Source organism: Peromyscus californicus, unplaced genomic scaffold (genome assembly GCF_007827085.1).
Source record: "Peromyscus californicus insignis strain IS unplaced genomic scaffold, ASM782708v3 Scaffold_4__1_contigs__length_199733344, whole genome shotgun sequence".
NCBI lineage: Eukaryota > Metazoa > Chordata > Mammalia > Rodentia > Cricetidae > Peromyscus > Peromyscus californicus.
The window spans coordinates 59,344,952-59,364,847 of NW_026294562.1; the positions used below are offsets into that span (position 1 = coordinate 59,344,952).

The 19,896-nt window shown below is 52.1% G+C and overlaps 1 protein-coding gene across 2 annotated transcripts; it reads left to right on the forward strand.

The window, feature by feature from the left end:
• Positions 1-8,346: 8,346 nt before the first annotated feature.
• On the forward strand, positions 8,347-15,262 carry Mrgpre (MAS related GPR family member E). Of its 2 annotated transcripts, none has more exons than XM_052761509.1 (2): positions 8,347-9,332; positions 12,049-15,262. In XM_052761509.1, the coding sequence occupies exon 2, from the start codon at positions 12,117-12,119 to the stop codon at positions 13,044-13,046; it is 930 nt and encodes a 309-aa protein (XP_052617469.1). In that variant the 5' UTR covers positions 8,347-9,332; positions 12,049-12,116; the 3' UTR covers positions 13,047-15,262. The 2 variants fall into 2 exon arrangements, with proteins under 2 accessions (XP_052617469.1, XP_052617470.1); XM_052761510.1 differs by lacking the exon at positions 8,347-9,332 and adding an exon at positions 9,573-10,224.
• The last annotated feature ends 4,634 nt before the right edge of the window (positions 15,263-19,896 follow it).

Sequence of the window (19,896 nt, forward strand, 5' to 3'; positions counted from 1 at the left end):
CTCACATGCTTCTGAAAGGACAGTAGGGGAGGAGATGGAAGGTCAGAGGTACAGGGTTAGAGCCAGGGGTTGTTCCCAGCAGCATCTAGATGTCTAGGCAGTGATGCATGCTGGGCCAGGCGAGGTAAAACATGGGGCCATGTGTGTGATAAACCCAACTGCGATCTTCATGATACCCAGGGAAGCAGCCTGAGTGCAGTGGAGTCCTGCAGGGAGAGGGTCACTTGTCATAAAGACAAATTGAAAAGCTGGAGACCTGGAGTGGAGCCAGTGTGGATCTCCGTATTGAACACTGTCAAAAGTGTTTTCTCTGGCCAGGGACAGAGGGGGAAGACCAGCACTATGGGGACTAGAGTTGCCCCAAGGCTCGGCTACAGAGGTGTCCTGGAACATGTGAGAGTTAAAAACCAAGCCCTGGGGGCTGGAGAGAAGGCTCAGCAGTTCATAGTGTTTCAGAGTGCATACTGCCTTGCAGAAGACCTCAGTTCAGTTCCCAGCCCCCTTGTAACTCCAGGAGATCCAACATCCTCTTCTGGCCTTCAAGGGTACCTATACTACATACACAGACACATGTGTATGCACATAATTAATAACTTTTTTTTGAGACAGGGTCTTACTATGTAGCTCTGGCTGACCTGGAACTAACTCAGTATGTAGACCAGGCTAACCTCGAACTCACAAAGATCCACCTGCTTCTGCCTCTCAAGTCTGGGATTAAAGGTGTATCACCATGCCAAGCAATTTAAAAATAAAATACTTTGGGACTGGAGAATTGGTTCAGTGATTAAGAGCATGTACTACTCTTGCAGGGAACCTACATTCAGCTCCTTATTACCTATGTCAAACAGCTCACAGTCACCTGCCAAGTCCAACTCTATGTAATCCAGTGCCCTCTTCAGGCCTCCGTGGGCAGCTGCACTCATGTGCATGTACAACCCAACACAAATACACAGGCATACATGTAACTTATTTATTTATTTTGCTTTTTCAAGACAGGGTTTGTCTGTGTAGCCCAGGCTTTCCTGGAACTCATTCTGTAGACCAGGCTGGCCTCAAACTCAGAGATCCACTTGCCTTTGCCTCCCAGGTGCCAGGATTAAAGGTGTGCACCACCACCACCTGGCTTACATGTAATTTTTTAAAAAATATTTTTGTGCCGGGCGGTGGTGGCGCACGCCTTTAATCCCAGCACTCGGGAGGCAGAGCCAGGCGGATCTCTGTGAGTTCGAGGCCAGCCTGGGCTACCAAGTGAGTTCCAGGAGAGGCGCAAAGCTACACAGAGAAACCCTGTCTCGAAAAACCAAAAAAAAAAAAAAATATTTTTGTATTTTTATATTTTAAAAAATCTGGTAAAAGTGCTTGCCATCAAGCATGGCCACCGGAGTTCCATATTTGGATTCCATATGGTGGAAAAAGAGAACTAACTGTCAAGAATTGTCCCCTGATCTCCAGGTGCACACCATGGCACAAGCCTGCCCACACAAAAAAATAAAGAAATAAATGTAAAAAAGTTGAGATCATTTTGCTGCCTGCGGGTCCAGCCCCCAGCAGCACAGGGCTCAAAGCGAATTCACAGAGTCGGCACATACTAGGACTTTTTTATCTCTGGCATAGGAAAAAAGACACACTATCTCTTGATGGTTTCCTTCTTTACTCTTCTGTGTTCTATATTCTCTTTTCTTATCTCTCTCCAGAAATGTTCCTTCTGACTCTCTTGATGTCCTTCTTCAAGCTCTCTTGATGGTCTCCTAATTCTCTCATTCTTCATGTTTTCCTTCTAACTTATTTTTAACTCTATTCTTTCCCTTACAGCTTATGTACCCCAGCAAAATCTTTCAGGCAATATAAAAATTACAGTGTGGTTACATTCTAGTTTTCAAGTGAATGATTGCAATGAACACAAGTAAAAAAAAACTTGTTTTCCATATCCCTTGCACAATTAAACACTCTATGTATTACAGGTGAAAAACAAATTATCCCAAGAACCCATGTACATTCATACCCAAGCAGCTTGTTATAGATTAACCATGTAGGCAGGCAAGATAGTCTTCTCAGTCAGGTCTTTTACTGGCAGGCTGCATTTTGCAGTTACAAAGAAAGGGCCAATTACTTTATTACTTATCTTGAAAGGTAATATTATAAGGAATTTTAAAGGAATCACAAACCTAAACTTTTATATTTTATAAAGAATGTATTATATTATAAAGAATCAGTCAGCTCTACTTTAAATCTCTAGGGTATGTACCCACTCATCAATAGTTTTTTTATATCAAGAGATTAGTCGGGTGGTGGTGATGCATACCTTTTTTTATCCCAGCACTTGGGTGGCAGAGGCAGGCGGCTCTCTGTGAGTTCGAGGCCAGCCTGGTCTACAAAGCAAGTTCTAGGACAGCCAGGAGTGTTACACAGAGAAACCCTGTCTTGAAAAAAAAAAAACAAGAGAGAGAGAGAGAGAGAGAGAGAGAGAGAGAGAGAGAGAGAGAGAGAGAGAGAGAGAGACATTGAGGGCAAAAATGGGTATAAGGAATTAATCATCACCTTTGGTCATTAACTAATCCTAGCAAGAAAAGCACGTCAACTAATGATAACTGGGCTGCTTTGTTCTTGTTCCCTAACCTTAACGAGTTCCTCATTCAACTATGTGGCTTTCTAAAACTTTACATTGTCTTCTTGGGTTTTTTAACCTCAAAGCTATTTGATGAAAATATCTTAGTCCAACTTTATTTTCAAAGCTTTGTTTCAGCTATCATGCACTCCAAAACCTGTGAACATATCTCCTAACATCAAGCTTAAAAGAATTTAAGCTAGCTGGGCTACTGGGACTCAATTGTTTTTCTTAATCATTAACCTAAGCCACAGTCTATACGGCTCCTTAGTAGAAACTCATGTGTTCTAGCTGTGTAACATTTCCTTGTATTTATTTTTATTCATCAAAACTCTGTATAAGCTACCATTATTATTATCAATTAGACAGCACAGCTTAGGGAGGAATCATCTTCATAATAATCCACAGGCAAAAATGCCCAGTAGAATGGGATGTTTCCATGAGATAAACACACTACATTACAGGCAGTGGGGATCTCCCCAGACCCATTCACACCATGCCAGATCCCAGAGAAAGATGGCAGCAGCAAACATGTAAAGACACAGCAGAAGCAAATGACAGTCTGGGGTCTGTGGTCTCGGGGCCTTGCCTATCTGAGACTCACCCATCAGGGAGCCTCCAAAGTAGGCTGACACCTTGAACTTCAATTGCCACCTGCTGCTCCTCTGAAAAGGCCACCAGCAAAATCAGGGGCTTGAGAGATGGTTCAGTGGTTAAATGTACTGACTGCTCTCCCAGAGGATCAGGGTTCAATTCCCAGGACCCACATAATGGGTCACAACCATTTGTAACTTCAGTCCCAGGAGATCCAATGTCCTCTTCTAGCCTCCAAGGGCATTGCATGAAGGCAGGTGATACACATATATACATACAGGTGCAACACCGATACACATTTAAAAAAAATTAAAACTCAGTCTTCTGTGTGACAATGCCGTGTGATTGAGCACCCCGGAGAAGAGTCATCTCAGTGCCACTCCCTGCACCGACACACAAAGGCTCTTCACTTTGGGAAGCCAGCCACAGTCCCAGCTTTATGCTGAGGTTCTGTGCTCACATCCAGAGCTCTTGGAGCAACCACCCCTGGGGCCACGGATTCCTTGGGATTTCCCCCACGTTGCAGGGAACATAGCCAAGTCAAAAGACACGTGATGTTTGTACCAAAAATGTTCTGATATCTTAGAGGTAGATCTGTCCCAACATATGCAGTACTCTATCATCCAGAAGTACAAACAAGGCCACCCCAGCATTCCCAAACATTCCTCATGAGGCTATCTGCAGCAAGCTCTCACCTCTTGTTTATGGCAGACCAGAGGCACATGCCATCTTAGGTCACAGCCACGAGCCAAGCTGTACCTCCCATTTTTTTTGGCATGCTGAAACAAGATAGGGCTGAGAGATGAGGGGAAACCAAAGCAAGCCATACCCAGAATTCCATGGATGCTGCATCCCTGCATCCACAGGGGGACAAGGGCCCTCTAGACCAGGAAACCTGCCATGTTGAGCCTCTTAGGGGTCCCCACTACCCACCCTAGAACCAACCATGTGGTGGGATGCTGTCCCAGCCCAAGCATCTCCTGGAAGCAGACTGTAACAAGGATTTGAGAGGTAATGGTTGCCTAGAAGGCCATCCTAGGATGCAGAACTGAAGGACCAGGAGGATCAAACCAAGTTGACCACATAAGAAAGAGTTGCCCAGTCAGCCTCTGCAGTGGGAAATTGAACCTGAGTCTATTCAGAACCTTCTGAGGAGCCCCTGAACCATCCACCAGAGGATAATTAGAAATCTGTATTCATGGGCTCCAGTCACCCATTCTTTAGGGCCCAAAGGTGCACTGACCCCTCCGCAGTGCCTTGGAACACTCACTCCCACAAAGTCTCTTCAATATCCAGGGCTTGAGAGCAGAGGCACCTCCACAGCAGAGCGCTCCTCCACTGCACACAGACCTCCAGCCTTCCACTCTTGTCCTCTCTACCACATCCCCTCCTGAGTGTGGTGGGCTGCGCTCTCCCTCCATCTTCCTTGAACAATCTCATCCTGTTTCCTGGAGCCCCTGAAAAGTCTGCGAGGACCTCCCCTCCGATCTCTGGTCCCATCTAGGCTTGTGAGCCATGTCCATGTTGTGTGTCTATGATGCTCTCCATGTCCGGCCCCCATTCCCTTGCCTGCGCCTCCCCCGGCCATACTCCAAATCCCTGTCATGCAGGCTAAGCTCAAATCTTATAATAACCTCTAAATTGGGGCTCAGGCTGCTGGGTCCTACACAGAAGCTCGTGTTTACTGGTTTTTATTTCCAGAGGACTCTGGAACCAGGGAGGACACTCCTTCAAGCTAAAGCCTCAGGTTGAGTAGGGAGCTGAGCTTCCAGGCCTGGCTGTGACTCCCCAGTCTACCCCACACCAGCCACATCTCCTCTCTGACTAGCCCAGCTGGACCTTACCTTCTGACTCCAGAGCCACTAGACCCCCACAAAGAGACCCCCTATCCCCACCAACCAGCCTTGGTGGCAGCCCTTCCCTATGTGTCCCTGAGGCCAACTGCCCCTTCTCAGTCCTTCAGGCAAAGCCAGACCTGTGGAAACTCAGATCCCAGGAGGATGTATCCACCCTGGTCTGCCCACTTACGGCCTGAGATCATGGGGCTATTCTGGCAACACAGAATTCTCAGGAACGGGAACATCACACCAGAACATCACAGCTGGAGCAACCAGCATTCCGGGGATGCTGTAATCCTGGTGCCGCCCAGGGCCTACAGGCAGCACTGTAGAGCCAGCCCATCCTGTGCTGGATGGATTGGCACCCCCACTGCCTATTCCACCTGGCTCCATGCCTGTGTGAAAACTGTGCCTCTCCTGAGAACTCTCCTGGGGAGGCCTTGCTTACTCCTCAAATGCTCCCTTACCTCACTGGTTGGAAAAGTACAGCCAAACCCCAGCCCTTGTTTCCAGGGTTGTGTCTTTTATAGCCTAACTCCCTGCCAATCTGACCATGGTCTCAGTGTCCAAACCGCCAGTACCACAGGGCCAGCCTCAGAGAGGCCGGTGGGCAGCAGTGGTCGGGGTATATACAAAGAGGATGTGGGTCCAAAGTTTTCTGTGTTCGTAATGTATGTTACCAGCTTGGATATCAGAACACTATTGCCTCTAAAAATGGATGGAAATGTTTCCTTCAACTATTTTCTAAAGAGTTTTGTAAGGTTTAAATGGCCCCCTCCTTATCTTTGTGTGTGTGTGTGTGTGTGTGTGTGTGTGTGTGTGTGTGTGTGTGTGCGCGCGCGCGCACGCGCGCGCGCGCGCAAGTTCCTGTGTGTACACATGTCCGTGTAGGTACAAGTGTGTGGAGGACAGAAGTCTAACATTAAGTGTCTTCCGTGGTTGCTTTCCATCTTATTTTTTGAGATAGAGCTCAACAATGGTCTGGACTGGCCAGCCAGCCAGCCAGCCAGCCCCAGGACCCGCCTCTGTGTGCCCCCCCCCAGCAATTGGGGTTATGGACAACAAATTCAGGGCCTCAGGCCTGCACAGCAGCACTTGCAGACAGAGATAACTCCCCAACCCAGAATGACTCATTTCCTAACAGCCTTAAGGACCCATGGCCTTACCAGCTGTACCACTGGGATGGAGAATTATTTGAGGAAGAAGTGTTGAATTAGAATCTTAATTTCTAGCTGGATGGTGGTAGCACACACCTTTAATTCCAGCACCCGGGAATCAGAGTCAGGCACATCTCTGAGTTCCAGAGCTCTTCATGTTTTCATTTGCATCTTTGAAGGAGTCATACCATGTCCTAAACCCTGTCACGTGTCTGCACACAACTTGTGTTAGTTGTACACCACAACCTCTGAGTATCTGGGCTCTGTGGGAGCTGCCTCTTGGCCATCACATGTGATGGGGAAGGGCGGGGCATATAGTTGAGTGGTAGAGAAGTACAAGGCCCAGGGTCCAGCCCCAACACTGTTGGAGCTGGACATGGTGAAGCCCTTCCAAAATACCAGGACTGACTGGGAGGCTGAGGCAGGAGGATCACTCTGTCTTCAATGCCAGCTTTAACTACATAGCAAGTGCCATGACTGGATTACAAGTCTGTGTCAAAGAGAAACCGGAGAGGCACCCCATCTTAATAATTTGTATTATTTGTTTTCTAAGTTAGTCTACATAAAGTTCTTCAATTCTATGAATCTTTTGTTTTGTTTTGTTTTTGAAGACAGGATTTCTCTGTGTAACAGCCCTGGCTATCCTGGAACTCGCTTTGTAGACCAGGCTAGCCTTGAACTCACAGAGATCCGCCTGCCTTTGCTTCTTGAGTGCTGGGATTAAAGGCGTGTACCACCATGCCTAGCTAGAAGTCTATCAATCTTTCATACTGTTTTTATTTTACTGATTTTTTTTTAAATTTCTGGTCCATTTTCTGGGGTTTTTAAGTTGCCTTTCCATCTTCACAATTTCCTGAAGTTTCCTTACTGGGGTTCCCCTGGTGAGCCCCTGTGGTGCCTCCTCCCAGGCCACAGCTGGAGACCTCTTCCAGACAGTCACAGTGAGCAAAGGGCATGCCTCATCCAGATGCGGCATTCTCTTGGGGAGCCCTGCCCTGCACTGCCTGGTGCCCAAGTCCTTCAACAGCACTACCGAGTTTCTGGTTCTATGATGGGGTAGCGATTCCAGCTGGTATTCTTCCCTTATAACTGGGAGTGGAAGCCAGCACTGGTTCCAGGCCCTCAGAAGACGTCACCCCAGGCTGTGGTCTTTGCAGTACTCATGGCTGCCATAGGGCACTGCCACACTCAGTGCCCATTGCTTCATCCACAGCCCGTCACAAGTACTCCTCTGATTAACCCTGAGGCCATACATACCCTCGACTGCTAATGTTCCTCTTAACCACCTCCAACAACACTGCCTGACCCAGCCAAATGGCATGTTTGTGGGGAACTCCTGGAACAATACCAACCCAAGCAGGGACAGTCAGGAGGCAAGAGCTGCATGTCACTAAAGAACACAGCCATGAAGAGGGAGCCCTAAGAAGTAGGAACTGCAGGAGTAGCAACTGCAGGAAGTTACCGCGGGAGACAGCAGCTGCTAGCTCCTTCCACACATATACACCCAGGCCTGGGAACTCAAAGGAGATGCCATTGCTAACATCTATTCAAAGCCTCCTCAGACTTTTGAAGAGGGCAGGCAGCCAGCTAGTGGCTGGTGTCTCTCAAGGAATGGGTTTTTCAAGTTGTACAAAGACCATAAACTGAAATCAACTGCTGCTACAAGGCTGGGAAAATTGGTGAGCAGTGTGGACTGTAACCAGGAGCAAAAGCTAGAGAGGGTTCAAAACGTGAGGTGGGGCTGGGATGGAGCTCAGGTGGCAGCGTATTAGCCTGGCATGACCAAAGCCCTGGTTCCATCCCCAGAACCATATAAGCAGGGTGTGGTGGCATATACCTCTAACCTTGGTTTGTAATTTCAGCACTTAGGAGATGGAGTCACAAGGATCAGCGGTTCCAGGTCATCCTTGGCCACATAAAGAGTTCAAGGCCACGTTGGCCTGAGACTTTCAAACACACGAAAGATCCACGCTCACAAAACTGAGTAAGACCCTTCTCTCCTGCCCTGGACCTCTCTAGCACACCCTGCTGGCATGGCCTCCCAGCGACTGTCCAGCAAAGCCAGACAGCAGCTTACAGAGATGTGGGAAAACATCCCAGCACCAGATAAGCAGGTGGAAATGGGGCCTGGAGACATCCCAACAGGTGGTGCCCTTGGGACTCAGACTCCAGCAGTCATCAGACACCATGATTTCCTAAATGTGACTGTCACCCTGTGGTCATGAAGGGTGATGCTAGGTCTTCAGGTTGCAGCCCAGGTTTCTGAAAGGACACTGTCTAAACTTGTTCCAGCTTGACTCCACAAAGGATAGGACCACAGGTGCCAATGCCACAGAAACCGTTTACACTTGGTGAATTTGGGGTTCCTCTTGAGCCTCTCCCGTAAATCTAAGGCTTTCCCCCAATACTAAGGTGAGGAAGAGAGTCACTCGGAGGTCCTGGAAGTAAAACATGCACTTGCCCTTCCGCATTGAACACCAGCTGTGATCAGTGACCTGTGGTTTTAAGATGATCAAGAACACTGAATCAGTAAGGTCCGCCCTCATGAGGCTGTCTCTGGTCTCCTCTCTGCTGGAGACTGTACCCTAGCTCAGCACCTCTGCCTCTGCCACAACCTGGGCTCCCACAGCCCTGATGCCTGGAGTTGCCAGGGCCAGCAGCCTCCATATTCTGCTTGCTAGAGACAGCTTATTAGACCTTGCCAGACACATGGCAGCCCCTCTGTGTCATCAGTAGGGAGAAGTGGTCTCTAAAAGGCCCCTGGGTGTCTGAGTCTAGACTGGAGAGGCTATGAGGTCATTGCTGAGTGTATCGATGCTCAGCAGGCTTCCCTGAGCTATCCTGATTTCCTCTTAAGTGCCAGGCTTACCAGGAAGGCTGCAGGGAGGAGCTGGCTTTCTCTTGCTGTCCATACCTGGGCAATAACTGAGTCCAGCTTAGAAACAAGGTCCCCAGAGAGGCTCTTTCCTGACTGGCCCTATCCCCTCCATTACCATGTGACACTGAAGAGCCAGCCGGCTGACGCTGAGTCTGAGCGCCGGTCTGCCTGCAGCTTGGTAGCTCCGGCAGCCGCTAGAGGCTTGATCTGGCCAAGACAGTTCCCTCCAAGGCCGGGGTGGAGCAGGGAGGACCAGAACGGTGAGCACCCAGGGGACACTGGTCAAGGAGGAGCTCTGGGGCAGTCTAGTAGCTGGGTGTCTTTTGGGCGATGTGGGGGGGGGGGGGCTGGCGGCTGGGCGGGTGGGGGAGGGGCGGCTACATGAGACTGGCTGGCCTGTCCTCCATCCTCTGTCTTGGGCTGAGCCATCTGGCTTGCAGGCAGCCCTGGGCCACTCCAGAAGGGCAGCACTTCCCCCACCTGTGGTGAGGCTCCTGTCCCATCAGGTCCCTCGTGTGTGCTATTGTGTCCCTTGAGGGAGAGGAAGATGGGTCTTACTCCATGGAGAGTACAGGAGATTTAGGGGACAGTCACGTGGGTACTGTTCCTCAATCCTGATTTCCCCAGCAAGAGCAGAGCCAGGGCGGGGAGTGCCCGATGCCAAGCTATAGAAGGCAGAGCCACGCCTATGTCCTATCCCAGCCTTCTGTGTTTCCAAGGGGAACCTCCCCATTTCTCCTCCATTGTCCTCCCCCTCCATCTCCTCCTTTCCACCCATAGCATGCAATCTAGTTCTTCCTGCTACCCAATCCTGAGGCCCCTGCCCCAACCTCCAGTTGGGCAGGTGACCCCACACAAAGCCCCCACACAGGGTTCCAGTGGGAGAGGGACACTGGCCAGGCTGGCTAAGCCTTGCCCTGTCTATCACCCCCGAATCATCGCTGTCGTTATCATTCTCCTGGCGTGGCTATAGCTTTCATTCTCAGTTTACCTCTCTCCCCCTTCCCTCCCGACCACCTCACTTACCATGTGCTCTCTCCTCTTCCCTCCTCTCCAGACTTTCCCTGGGGTCTGCAGGGCTGTGTCCTCCCTAGCCCCTGACTGTAGCTGGCACTGAGGTCCTTGGTACAGACAGGCCCCTTCAGGTCGGAAGTAAGTGAGGAAGGCAGCCCAGAGAAGGAGAGGAGGGAGGTTGCAAAGCCATATGTGAGAAACTCAAGGCTGAAGAAGACCACCTTGCTCCTTCAAAGCCAGAGCCTCCCTGTGGTCCTGGAGGCTCCCTCCGTGCGTGACTGTGTGGAACTAAGTAGTTGAGAGGGGTCTTGTGCGTCAGGGGTCTCACCTCTGAATGTTTCCCCTTGACCATGGCAACCTGTCCAGGTTTCCTAGGTGTGGAAACACTGGCTCACCCCATCAGTAAGAGCAGGGATGCCCAGGACCTTGCACAGTGTTTTTCCCTGTGGAGTGTGGGCTCAGGGGCCACCCAGCTTCACCACCTAGACTCCACCCACCCACAGGACCCCCCATATTCCTGCCCATTGCCCCTCAGTCATCCCAATGTCTTGGGAGCTAAGATGGAACACATAGCCAGAAATGGAGCCCTAAATCTCCACCCAGGATTGACACCCCCTCCCCAAAGGAGAACAGAGGGTCAGCCACACCAAGGCAGGAGGAAGACTCCAGCCAGTCTCTGGGGAGAGGCAAGGCCCTGCCCTATCTCTCCAAAGCACAAGGAAAAGTTGAAGATAGTGATGGGGACAGATGACCTCAGGTGGAAGGAGGGGACAGATGACCACAGGTGCTGGGATAAGACAGGAAACTGCAGGTGACAGGGGGGTGGGGAGGCCTGGGAACCATGCTGGTAGGATGTGGGGGATGGGGGGGCCTGGGAACCATGCTGGTAGGATGTGGGGGGTGGGGAGGCCTGGAAACCATCCTGGTAGGATGTGGGGGATGGGGGGGCCTGGGAACCATGCTGGTAGGATGTGGGGGGTGGGGAGGCCTGGGAACCATGCTGGTAGGATGTGGGGGATGGGGGGGCCTGGGAACCATGCTGGTAGGATGTGGGGGGTGGGGAGGCCTGGAAACCATCCTGGTAGGATGTGGGGGATGGGGGGGCCTGGGAACCATGCTGGTAGGATGTGGGGGATGTGGGGGCCTGGGAACCATGCTGATAGGATGGGGGGATGGGGGGCCTGGGAACCATGCTGGTAGGATGTGGGGGTTTTGCTGAGGTCTGGAGTTTAGTTGCCTCTATGTCACAGCCCCAGCTACGACACAGGGTCAGGGTTGTGCTGCCTCTCCGGCCCCGCCCTCCGGCATTCAGTGAACCACTGTCTCAGGCAAGGAAGGCAGGTGAGGACCCTGCCTAGCATCACCTTCAAACAGGGAAGGAGAGGGACGAGTGAGTGGCATGTGAAAAGGAGGGGCCTCCCTAGTCCCTAAGGGGCTGGGGTACTGTCACAGGCTGTGGGCACATGGCTAAGGAGACAGGGACAGTTGCTGGGTCTACTTTACCTACAGGATATGGCGGTCAGCTAGAGGGTCCAGAGCCTGTTGGCGACACACCCTCATGGAATGCTCCAGAAAGGTCTAGAAGACTTGAGAGCTTTTTATACTGATGACAAACACAAGGGGGCCTCCAGGTCCCCGTCTCTCCGTACAAAGGGAGCCATCAGGTCTGGGCCTCTCTTCCTCTCCCTGTGTTCCAGACCATCCAGCCTCTTCAAGGAAAGTACAGAGCGAGCAGTATTAGTAGGCTTCTGGGATGAGGCTCTTTGAAAGACTGACAGAAACATTCCCACCTTGTGCCTCAGACAGAGAGGGAGGGTTAGGCCCCATGATGAGAAGGAAATGGGAGGTGGGCACCTCCCCCAGTGGTTGTCACCATTTCTGTCACCTACTGTTCCCTAGCCAGTCCTCCGGAGTGGGCAGGGGCAGGCTCAGGTCCCTGAGCTGGTGTCATTATGGTTGCAGGGGTGTCTGGAGAGAGAAAACGCAACACAGACTTCTGCAGCCTCTGCTGCCGTCGCCTTCACCCCACAATGTCGCTGAGATTGTACCCGCAGTATCCCAGAACCCAGGAAGACATGGCATTCAACCTGACCATCCTGTCCCTCACCGAGCTCCTAAGCCTGGGTGGGCTGCTGGGCAATGGGGTGGCCCTCTGGCTGCTCAACCAGAACGTCTACCGGAACCCCTTCTCCATCTATCTCTTGGATGTGGCCTGCGCTGACCTCATCTTCCTCTGCTGCCACATGGTGGCCATCATCCCTGAGCTGCTGCCGGACCAGCTGAGCTTCCCAGGATTCGTACATATCAGCCTGCTCATGCTGCGATTCTTCTGCTACATTGTGGGGCTGAGCCTCCTGGCGGCCATCAGCACGGAGCAGTGCCTGGCCACTCTCTTCCCCGCCTGGTACCTGTGCCGCCGCCCACGATACCTGACCACCTGTGTGTGCGCGCTCATCTGGGTGCTCTGCCTGCTGTTGGACTTGCTGCTGAGCGGGGCCTGCACCCAGTTCTTTGGATCACCCAGCTACCACCTGTGTGGGATGCTGTGGCTGGTGGTGGCAGTGCTCCTAGCTGCCTTGTGTTGCACCATGTGTGTGGCCAGCCTGCTCCTGTTGCTGCGGGTGGAGCGTGGTCCAGAGAGGCACCAGCCCCGGGGCTTCCCCACCCTGGTCTTGCTGGCCATCCTCCTTTTCCTCTTCTGTGGCCTGCCCTTCGGCATTTTCTGGCTGTCCAAGAACCTGTCCTGGCACACCCCCCTCTACTTCTACCATTTCAGCTTCTTCATGGCCAGTGTGCACAGTGCAGCCAAGCCTGCCATCTACTTTTTCTTGGGCAGCACACCTGGCCAGAGGCTGCAGGAACCCCTCCGGCTGGTGCTCCAGCGGGCGCTTGGGGATGAGGCTGAGCTGGGGGCTGTGAGGGAGGCTTCCCAAGGGGGACTTGTGGACATGACTGTCTAAGCCCAGTGGGTCACAACTGTAGCTCCAGCCCATGGGGGCCAGGGGAACTGCCTGATAGAACTAAGAGCCAGGATCAGAGCTCTACCAGTAAGACCCTGGAGGAACATCTTTGCTGATGACCCAGTCGTGTGTCCCCTGGGAGGATGCTGGGAGGGGGCAGACAGAGTGATGTTTCTGCAGAGGGCCTAGGATTGTGCATATTAGGCAAGAGCTCCACCTCATGACAGCTGTTTCCACAGCTACCCTTTCCCAACAGCTACAGCAAGGAGAGGGGGCAGGCAACGGTTCCTCCACTATCAGCATCCTCCTAGCTATAGAGAGTGGGGTGATTTTTCATCTGTGCTCCACGCTCCTCCCTTTAGTGTGGAATAAATGACACTGAAATTGGACACTCGGTTAGGTATGGGAGAATAGGTGACTTGGGAGTCCTCAGTGGCCGCACTATAGCCGGAGATGTCCTCCTGACCCCATACCACAGCCAGAGAGCAAAGCCTGCCTGGCTTCTGTCAGGGACCAAGAGCGGAGTTGGCACCGTTGCCTGGCAAGCCGTGGCAGGCGGGTTGTAAACCAAATCCTGCCTGAGCTACATCTGTAGCTCTAGTTTCAGGGTATCTGTCTCCCTCTTTTGGCTTTTGCAGTCAAAGCATGCATGTGGTACACACACACACACACACACACACACACACACACACACACACACACAGGAGTGCGCACAATGAATATAGAGTTCAAGGTCAGTTTAAGCTATAGGGGACCCATCGCAGAAAACAAAGCGGGGGGGGGGGGGAGCTGTAGAAGAGAGAGCACTGGATGATGCAAACCTCACCCAACACTGCAGAAAAGCTGGTGACTCCATGTGGGCAGCAAGGCACCTCTCAGCTCCCCCCACACCCAAAGCACCCCTACCTAGCAGGATGGAGCCCAGAGCTTCAGCATCCACACAGCTCCTGCCTCCCCGTCTGTCCTGGTCAGGATCTATCTAGCAGGGTTCCTCTGAAGAAGTCGTCTGGCTGCACCCCACAGCAGGCGGCTGAGCTCCTGCCTGGAGCCCACCTATCCAGGCACAGGTGGCTGAGAACCAGGGCTTGCCACCACCCACGTGTCCCTGCACTAGTTCTACCCTTACGTTTCTACTCCCTCATGGAATACAGTCAGTTGACTTACAGATACACGGTGGAGTTGTGTCCAGCAAGTCCCAAAGGGTTATATTCTATCATCAGCACTCCAGGTCCACATCCAAGATGTGCTGGCCTCCTTTGAGATCTGTGTGGGTGTAATTCTGATTTGGACCAGGCCCACAGATCAAAGGATATTTGGTCTCTGTCATGATTAAACTTGTACCTGAGTCTGGACAAGGACAGCAGATCACGGCCTGGCATCCTGGAATTGACAACTCTCCCGCCCTACCCCACGCAGGTTGCGTTGGGATGCATCCTGTGGCGTGATGCCTCCACTTCCGATTCTCTGACAAGTCTAGATGCAGGGACCCCAGGAGTCTAGGAGCTTGGGGGTGGGGGAAGGCTGGTCCTCCTCTTCTAGAGGAGTCCCTTCCATCCCCCATGAGGGCCTTCCCTCCTCCACATTGGAGCTTAGGAGCTAGTGTGGTTGTCTGTCCGCCTCCAGGACAGGATTCTCAACTTCATGCTGAGGAACCGAGAGCATGAAGGGAAGTAGCCTGTCCAAAAGTCCAACTTTCGGCCTCTGGACACCCACTTCTCCCCAGGGGGAACGTCCAAGCCAGCCTTGCAGGTGTCCATCCGACTGTGCATTAGCTCAGAGCCCTGTCAGTGATGCTGGAAGGCCCTTCCACAGTACAGTAAGACCCTGAGGCTCAGAGTGGTCTGTGTCTGCTTGAGACAACCCTGAACATGGCCCAGACCCTCCACTACTCTCTGAGCTAGCTTCAGCTATCAGCTTGACGCAGTCCAGAGTTATCCGAGGGAGTCTCAGGGAAATGTTTTGATCAGGTTGCCCTGTGGGCATTTTCTTGATTGCTAATAGATGTGGGAGGGCTCAGCCCACTGTGAGCAGTACCTCCCCTAGGCAAGTGGGCCTGGGCTATATAAAAAGCTAGCTAAGCATGAGGCTAGGGGCAAGTCAGTTCATTAAGCTCCATGATTCCTGCCTCTGCTCCTGCTTGAGTTCCTGCTCTGACTGCCCTCACCGATGGACCGTGACCTGGATGTATAAGCTGAATAAACCTTTCCCTCCCCAAATGGTTTTTGGTCATGGTGTTTATCACAGCAATAGAAAGCCAACTAGTACATACATCTTCTGCCTTGCTGGGCCAGGGCTGGCTGAAGTGTCATAGCCCACTCTAGGGGCCCACACCTCTTATTCAGACCCCTTAGCCACCCTGGGGTACAGACAGATCAGGGGCCCTCAGCATACACCCTTCCTCCTAGATGGGTTTGGGACTCCTCAAAATTCTTCTCCACTAGATTTCATGAGTAGAGGACTCTCTTCCCAAAGATCCCCAAATGCATATGCATCCTCTCTGAGGTCACCATGGAAATAGTCCACTCTACCACCCCTATGGTGTGTGTGTGTGTGTGTGTGTGTGTGTGTGTGTGTGTGTGTGTGTGTGTCCCGATGGCCTGGACTGATTGGTTGTTCCCTGGGTTCAGGTCTGCCTGTTCAGTCTTCTTCCAAAAGACCATCCTGTCTTAGCAGCCAGCCCTCAGCCTCACCACATCTCTCCTTTTACCTCAGAGCAACAAAGGCCTCACAAAGGACCCGCAGCCATCTTTAATACCACCCCCACCTAATTTGACCCTGAAGCCAGGTTCTCCAAGTTCCCCTCCCCTGGGTCTGTAGGCAAAGTCAGACCTTGAGAGGCCCAGTTTCTAGGAGAACTGGCCGGGGGGCCCAAGCGAGCATCCACCATGGCCTATCCATCTCAGGACCTGGGGACACAGGAGCTGCTTGGAAAGACAGATTTCTCAGGAACAGGATGTCACTGTGATGTCACCACCAGGTCAGCCAGACATTCTTGGGAGTCATTGTAAGCCTGGCCCCTCCCATGGCCCCCAGGGAGCACGGAGGAGCCCAGCCTATGTTAACAAGAACATAGATTGAGCAGGAACAGCAGCCCAGAAGTCCCATCTGAGTCAATGGCCTCAGATAACACCCTATTGCCCACTCCACTCTGCTGCATGCTGATAAAAAACAGTGTTTCTCCCAAGACCTGTGAGGGCCTTGCTAGCCCACGACTCACTTATCTCTTCATCTCAGAGATCAGAAAGTACCATCAAACCCCAGGCTTGCCCTGGCCTCTGTCTCCTGTTGTTTCCAGGGTTGTGTATTTCACAGCTCCTTACTGCTCTGATCCTGGGTTCTAGTGTCCAGCCCCTCTGGGTCCTGTAGGGCCAGCTCCAGAGAGGCCACATGAGCACCTGAGATGGTGGGGTCCCACTTGCCTTCATGCTCCCATATCACTTAAGGCGTGGTCACTAAGACACATCAGGCCGGGCTCTATTAATGAGTTAGTGTTAAAATTTGGGGTCCATTAGTGACATCCTCAGGTGTGGAGTCTACGTGGGACTAGGGATCACATGGGGACAGGTGTGATGTCATATAACCTTCATAGGATTCCAGAGGTGGAGAGGACCAAACAGGAGCCACAGGGTGTTAGTTATTTGGCGGCGCTCTTACCCTGCGAGGAAACGTCACAAAACACGACAGAATCCACTAACAAGAGTTTTATTAAGAAAAGAGAGAGACAGGTGTGCTCAGGCCTGTTGAAAGGACACGTGCATAAAGAAGGAAGCCGGGAATATGGCGCCGGCTTATAAAGGCTGGGTCTCGCATGCGTACACAGGTTCATGTGGCTACTCCATGCATGCGCGTAGATCACATGGTTGCGTTGCGCACTTTATGCAACCATGCAAAGCTACGGGGTCCTGGTCATGCGAGACGTTTTGACCCGGAAATGGCTATTTTGATCCGGAACTGGCTAGGCGGAAGTGTCTAGGTCCGCCGGGATTGCCCAACCATGGGGGCGTGTTGTGAATCTATCACAGGGGACTGTGTACCTGGTGGTGAGAAGTAGGGGGCCCCTCTCAGCAAGCCATGCGGGGCCCCAGCCCAGGGAAAGAAAGAAGAACAGGGAGACCTCTGCCCCATCCACCTCGTGTCCCTGTGTCCCTGGTCCTGTTCTGTTTTCATGCTGCCCTGGTATCTGGGGTTTCTCTGATGCTGAAAGACACTCCTCCCAGAGCAAGCTAACTTCTAGAGACTATCACATACTGGTTCATGGTTCCAAGTGCAGGCCTGGATGCAGAGCCCACACCCCTCCTTCTTTATAGGGTTCGTATTCTCCTGTGACCACCTCTTCCCTCAGCCCCCAGGGCAGGAGTCAACCAATCAGAGACAGCCCTCGTATCCAGGGCCCTGACATTGCTCGGCTAGGCCCATTCTTTCCCAGGAAGATCAAAGTTCATCTCTCACTCGCACTTTCCACTTACATCTTCTGCTCCCTGACTCGCTCTGGAGTGCTAAGGTTAGAGCTGAAGCTGCAGTTTCTAAGGTCCTGAGATAGCCTGGAGGCATCAGACCCCCCACTGGCCAGAGACAGGATAAGTGGCCCAGAGAGGGCACCACACACAGGCTGATGGGATAAAGTCTAGAGGCATCTGCTCACGCTAGGTAAAGCCACCAGGACAATGGTAGGCCACTGGAGTGGACGAGGGTGTCACAGGGCTGCCTGAGATCCAAGCCACACACACTTTGCATTTGAAAGTCAAGTACAAGTCTCAGCGGTTAAAGAGCACTGATTGCTCTTCTAGACACCCACGTGATAGCTTACAACCATCTATAACTCCAGTCCCAGGGGATCTGCTTTCTTCTGGGCTATGAGGGCACTAGGTACACATGGTATACAGACACACATGCAAGCAAAACATACATAAATGAAATAATTTTTTTTTTTTTGGTTTTTCAAGACAGGGTTTCTCTGTGTAGTTTTGGTGCCTGTCCTGGATCTCGCCCTGTAGACCAGGCTGGCCTCGAACTCACAGAGATCCACCTGGCTCTGCTTCCCGAGTGCTGAGATTAAAGGCGTGCACCACTGCCGCCCGGCAAAATAATTTTTTTTAAAAAAGAAAGCCAAGTCCACTGAGGACAGAGCTGTCCATGTGAGGTCAGTCCAATGAGCTGAGCAGAGAGGATGGGTCACTCTCTCAAGGTCACACAGCCAGAAAGGGTTCGGTCAGCAGCCACTTAGCACTCCCATGCAGCAGCTGGGAGGTCCAGCCCTTGCTGGATATAGAGCACCTCCAGGCTTACCCAAAGCACAGGGATCCAACTGGTCTGGCTACAGTGGCCCTCACTTTCAACAACTCTCCCAAGAAACTGTGTGCAGTGTGGTCTATGATCTGTCTGCCTCTCTTTCTGGTGTCTCACAGCATCTCAGGCAGGCCCTCAGACATTAGGATTGGGCTGGTCCACAAAAGAGAACCAGCAAGGAGGCTGAGGAAGTAGCCAGGGGGATGGAAGCAGAGTGGGCAAAGCCCCCAGCAGGCCATCTAACACCAAGCAGGGAAAGCTGGGCTCCATGCTAAATGCTTCCAGCCTGCTGTGTGGACGCCCTGAAATTACCAGGTGTGCGCAGCAATTTGAATGCCACTCACCCCCTGGCAGTAAGGAAAGCAAGAAGCCTCAGAAGTGGGGCGGCCATTGCTGTCAGCAGTTCAGTTGGCCATCGATGCCCAGCTGTCCAAGGACGAGGGTGAAGAGCTAAGGAGTTATAGAAGCTTGAAACAGAAAAGCATCTTTATGTCCCTCTTGTCCTTGAAGCTGCTTAAGGGGGAACCATAGCTCCAAGTTAACAACCCGAGTTTGCAGCTTTAAAGGCGGAGGATGGGAAGGTAAGACAGGTGCCAGCCATTAGCTTGGGGGGTGGAATGGGATGCAGTGATCTGGAAACCTGGGAAGAGGGTAGAAAGGCAACCTGGGGACTGAAGGCACAGTGGAAGGGCAGCAGCCTGTGAGCCGCACTCCTCCCTCCCTCCATGCTTACACCATCGGAAGCAGACTCTGGGGTGGGGGTGGGGGACACTCTACAAAGGAGGCTGCTTAAGACCGAAGTGCTGTCAGGTGGTTCAAGACAATAATCAAGGGGTGAGCTCCGTGAATGTGAGGTCCAGGGAGTAACATGGGTGGCATCTCTCTAGCGGGAAACAGAGCACCAGGGAATGCGTAGTCACTGCTCACTGCTGGCCCTTGATTTGTGCTCTGTTTGTTTGTTTTTATTTATTTATTGGCATTCTTTAGTATCTCAGGTGAAGGATTCATGAACTTTGTAGGTGGTAGCCTCATGTTGCAGTGTCAAAAGGCTGGACACATCTGATACATTCCACCCATCAGATCTGAAGAATTCGGGCCCTCATCGACTGGATCATCATGGCCTTGAGCATGGCATCTGCCAGCCAGACCATCTAGCCAAAGCAGGGAACTCCAAGTTCAGTCGGTGATCTGTCTCAAAAGAGTAAGTTGGAGTGATTGAGGAAGACACCCAACATCGCCCTCTGGCTTTCCTATGCATGTGTATGCACACACCCACATGGCGCACAGGCACAATGCACGTACATAACACAGCAATGACAGTATTCCGCAGTAGCCTGCTGGCCTGGCATGCCACTTCATCACTGATCTTAGGACTCATTCACAGACATGTTCCGCTGGCTAGCACATGCAGCATGCTCCATCATGCTGGCCTACCTGCAGTCGCTCTACTGTCCTGCAGGGACACTGTCACCAGTGTCGTCTTCAGAGGGTGCTGATTTGCCCTGGCTAGTCCTGAATGTGTCTTAACACCTGTAGTCTGGCACACCTGTTGATCCCACCATCT

Excerpts from the sequence above, each read along its gene's own strand:
- Mrgpre (XM_052761509.1), top strand. The coding sequence starts at position 12,117 with ATGTCGCTGAGATTGTACCCGCAGTATCCCAGAACCCAGGAAGACATG.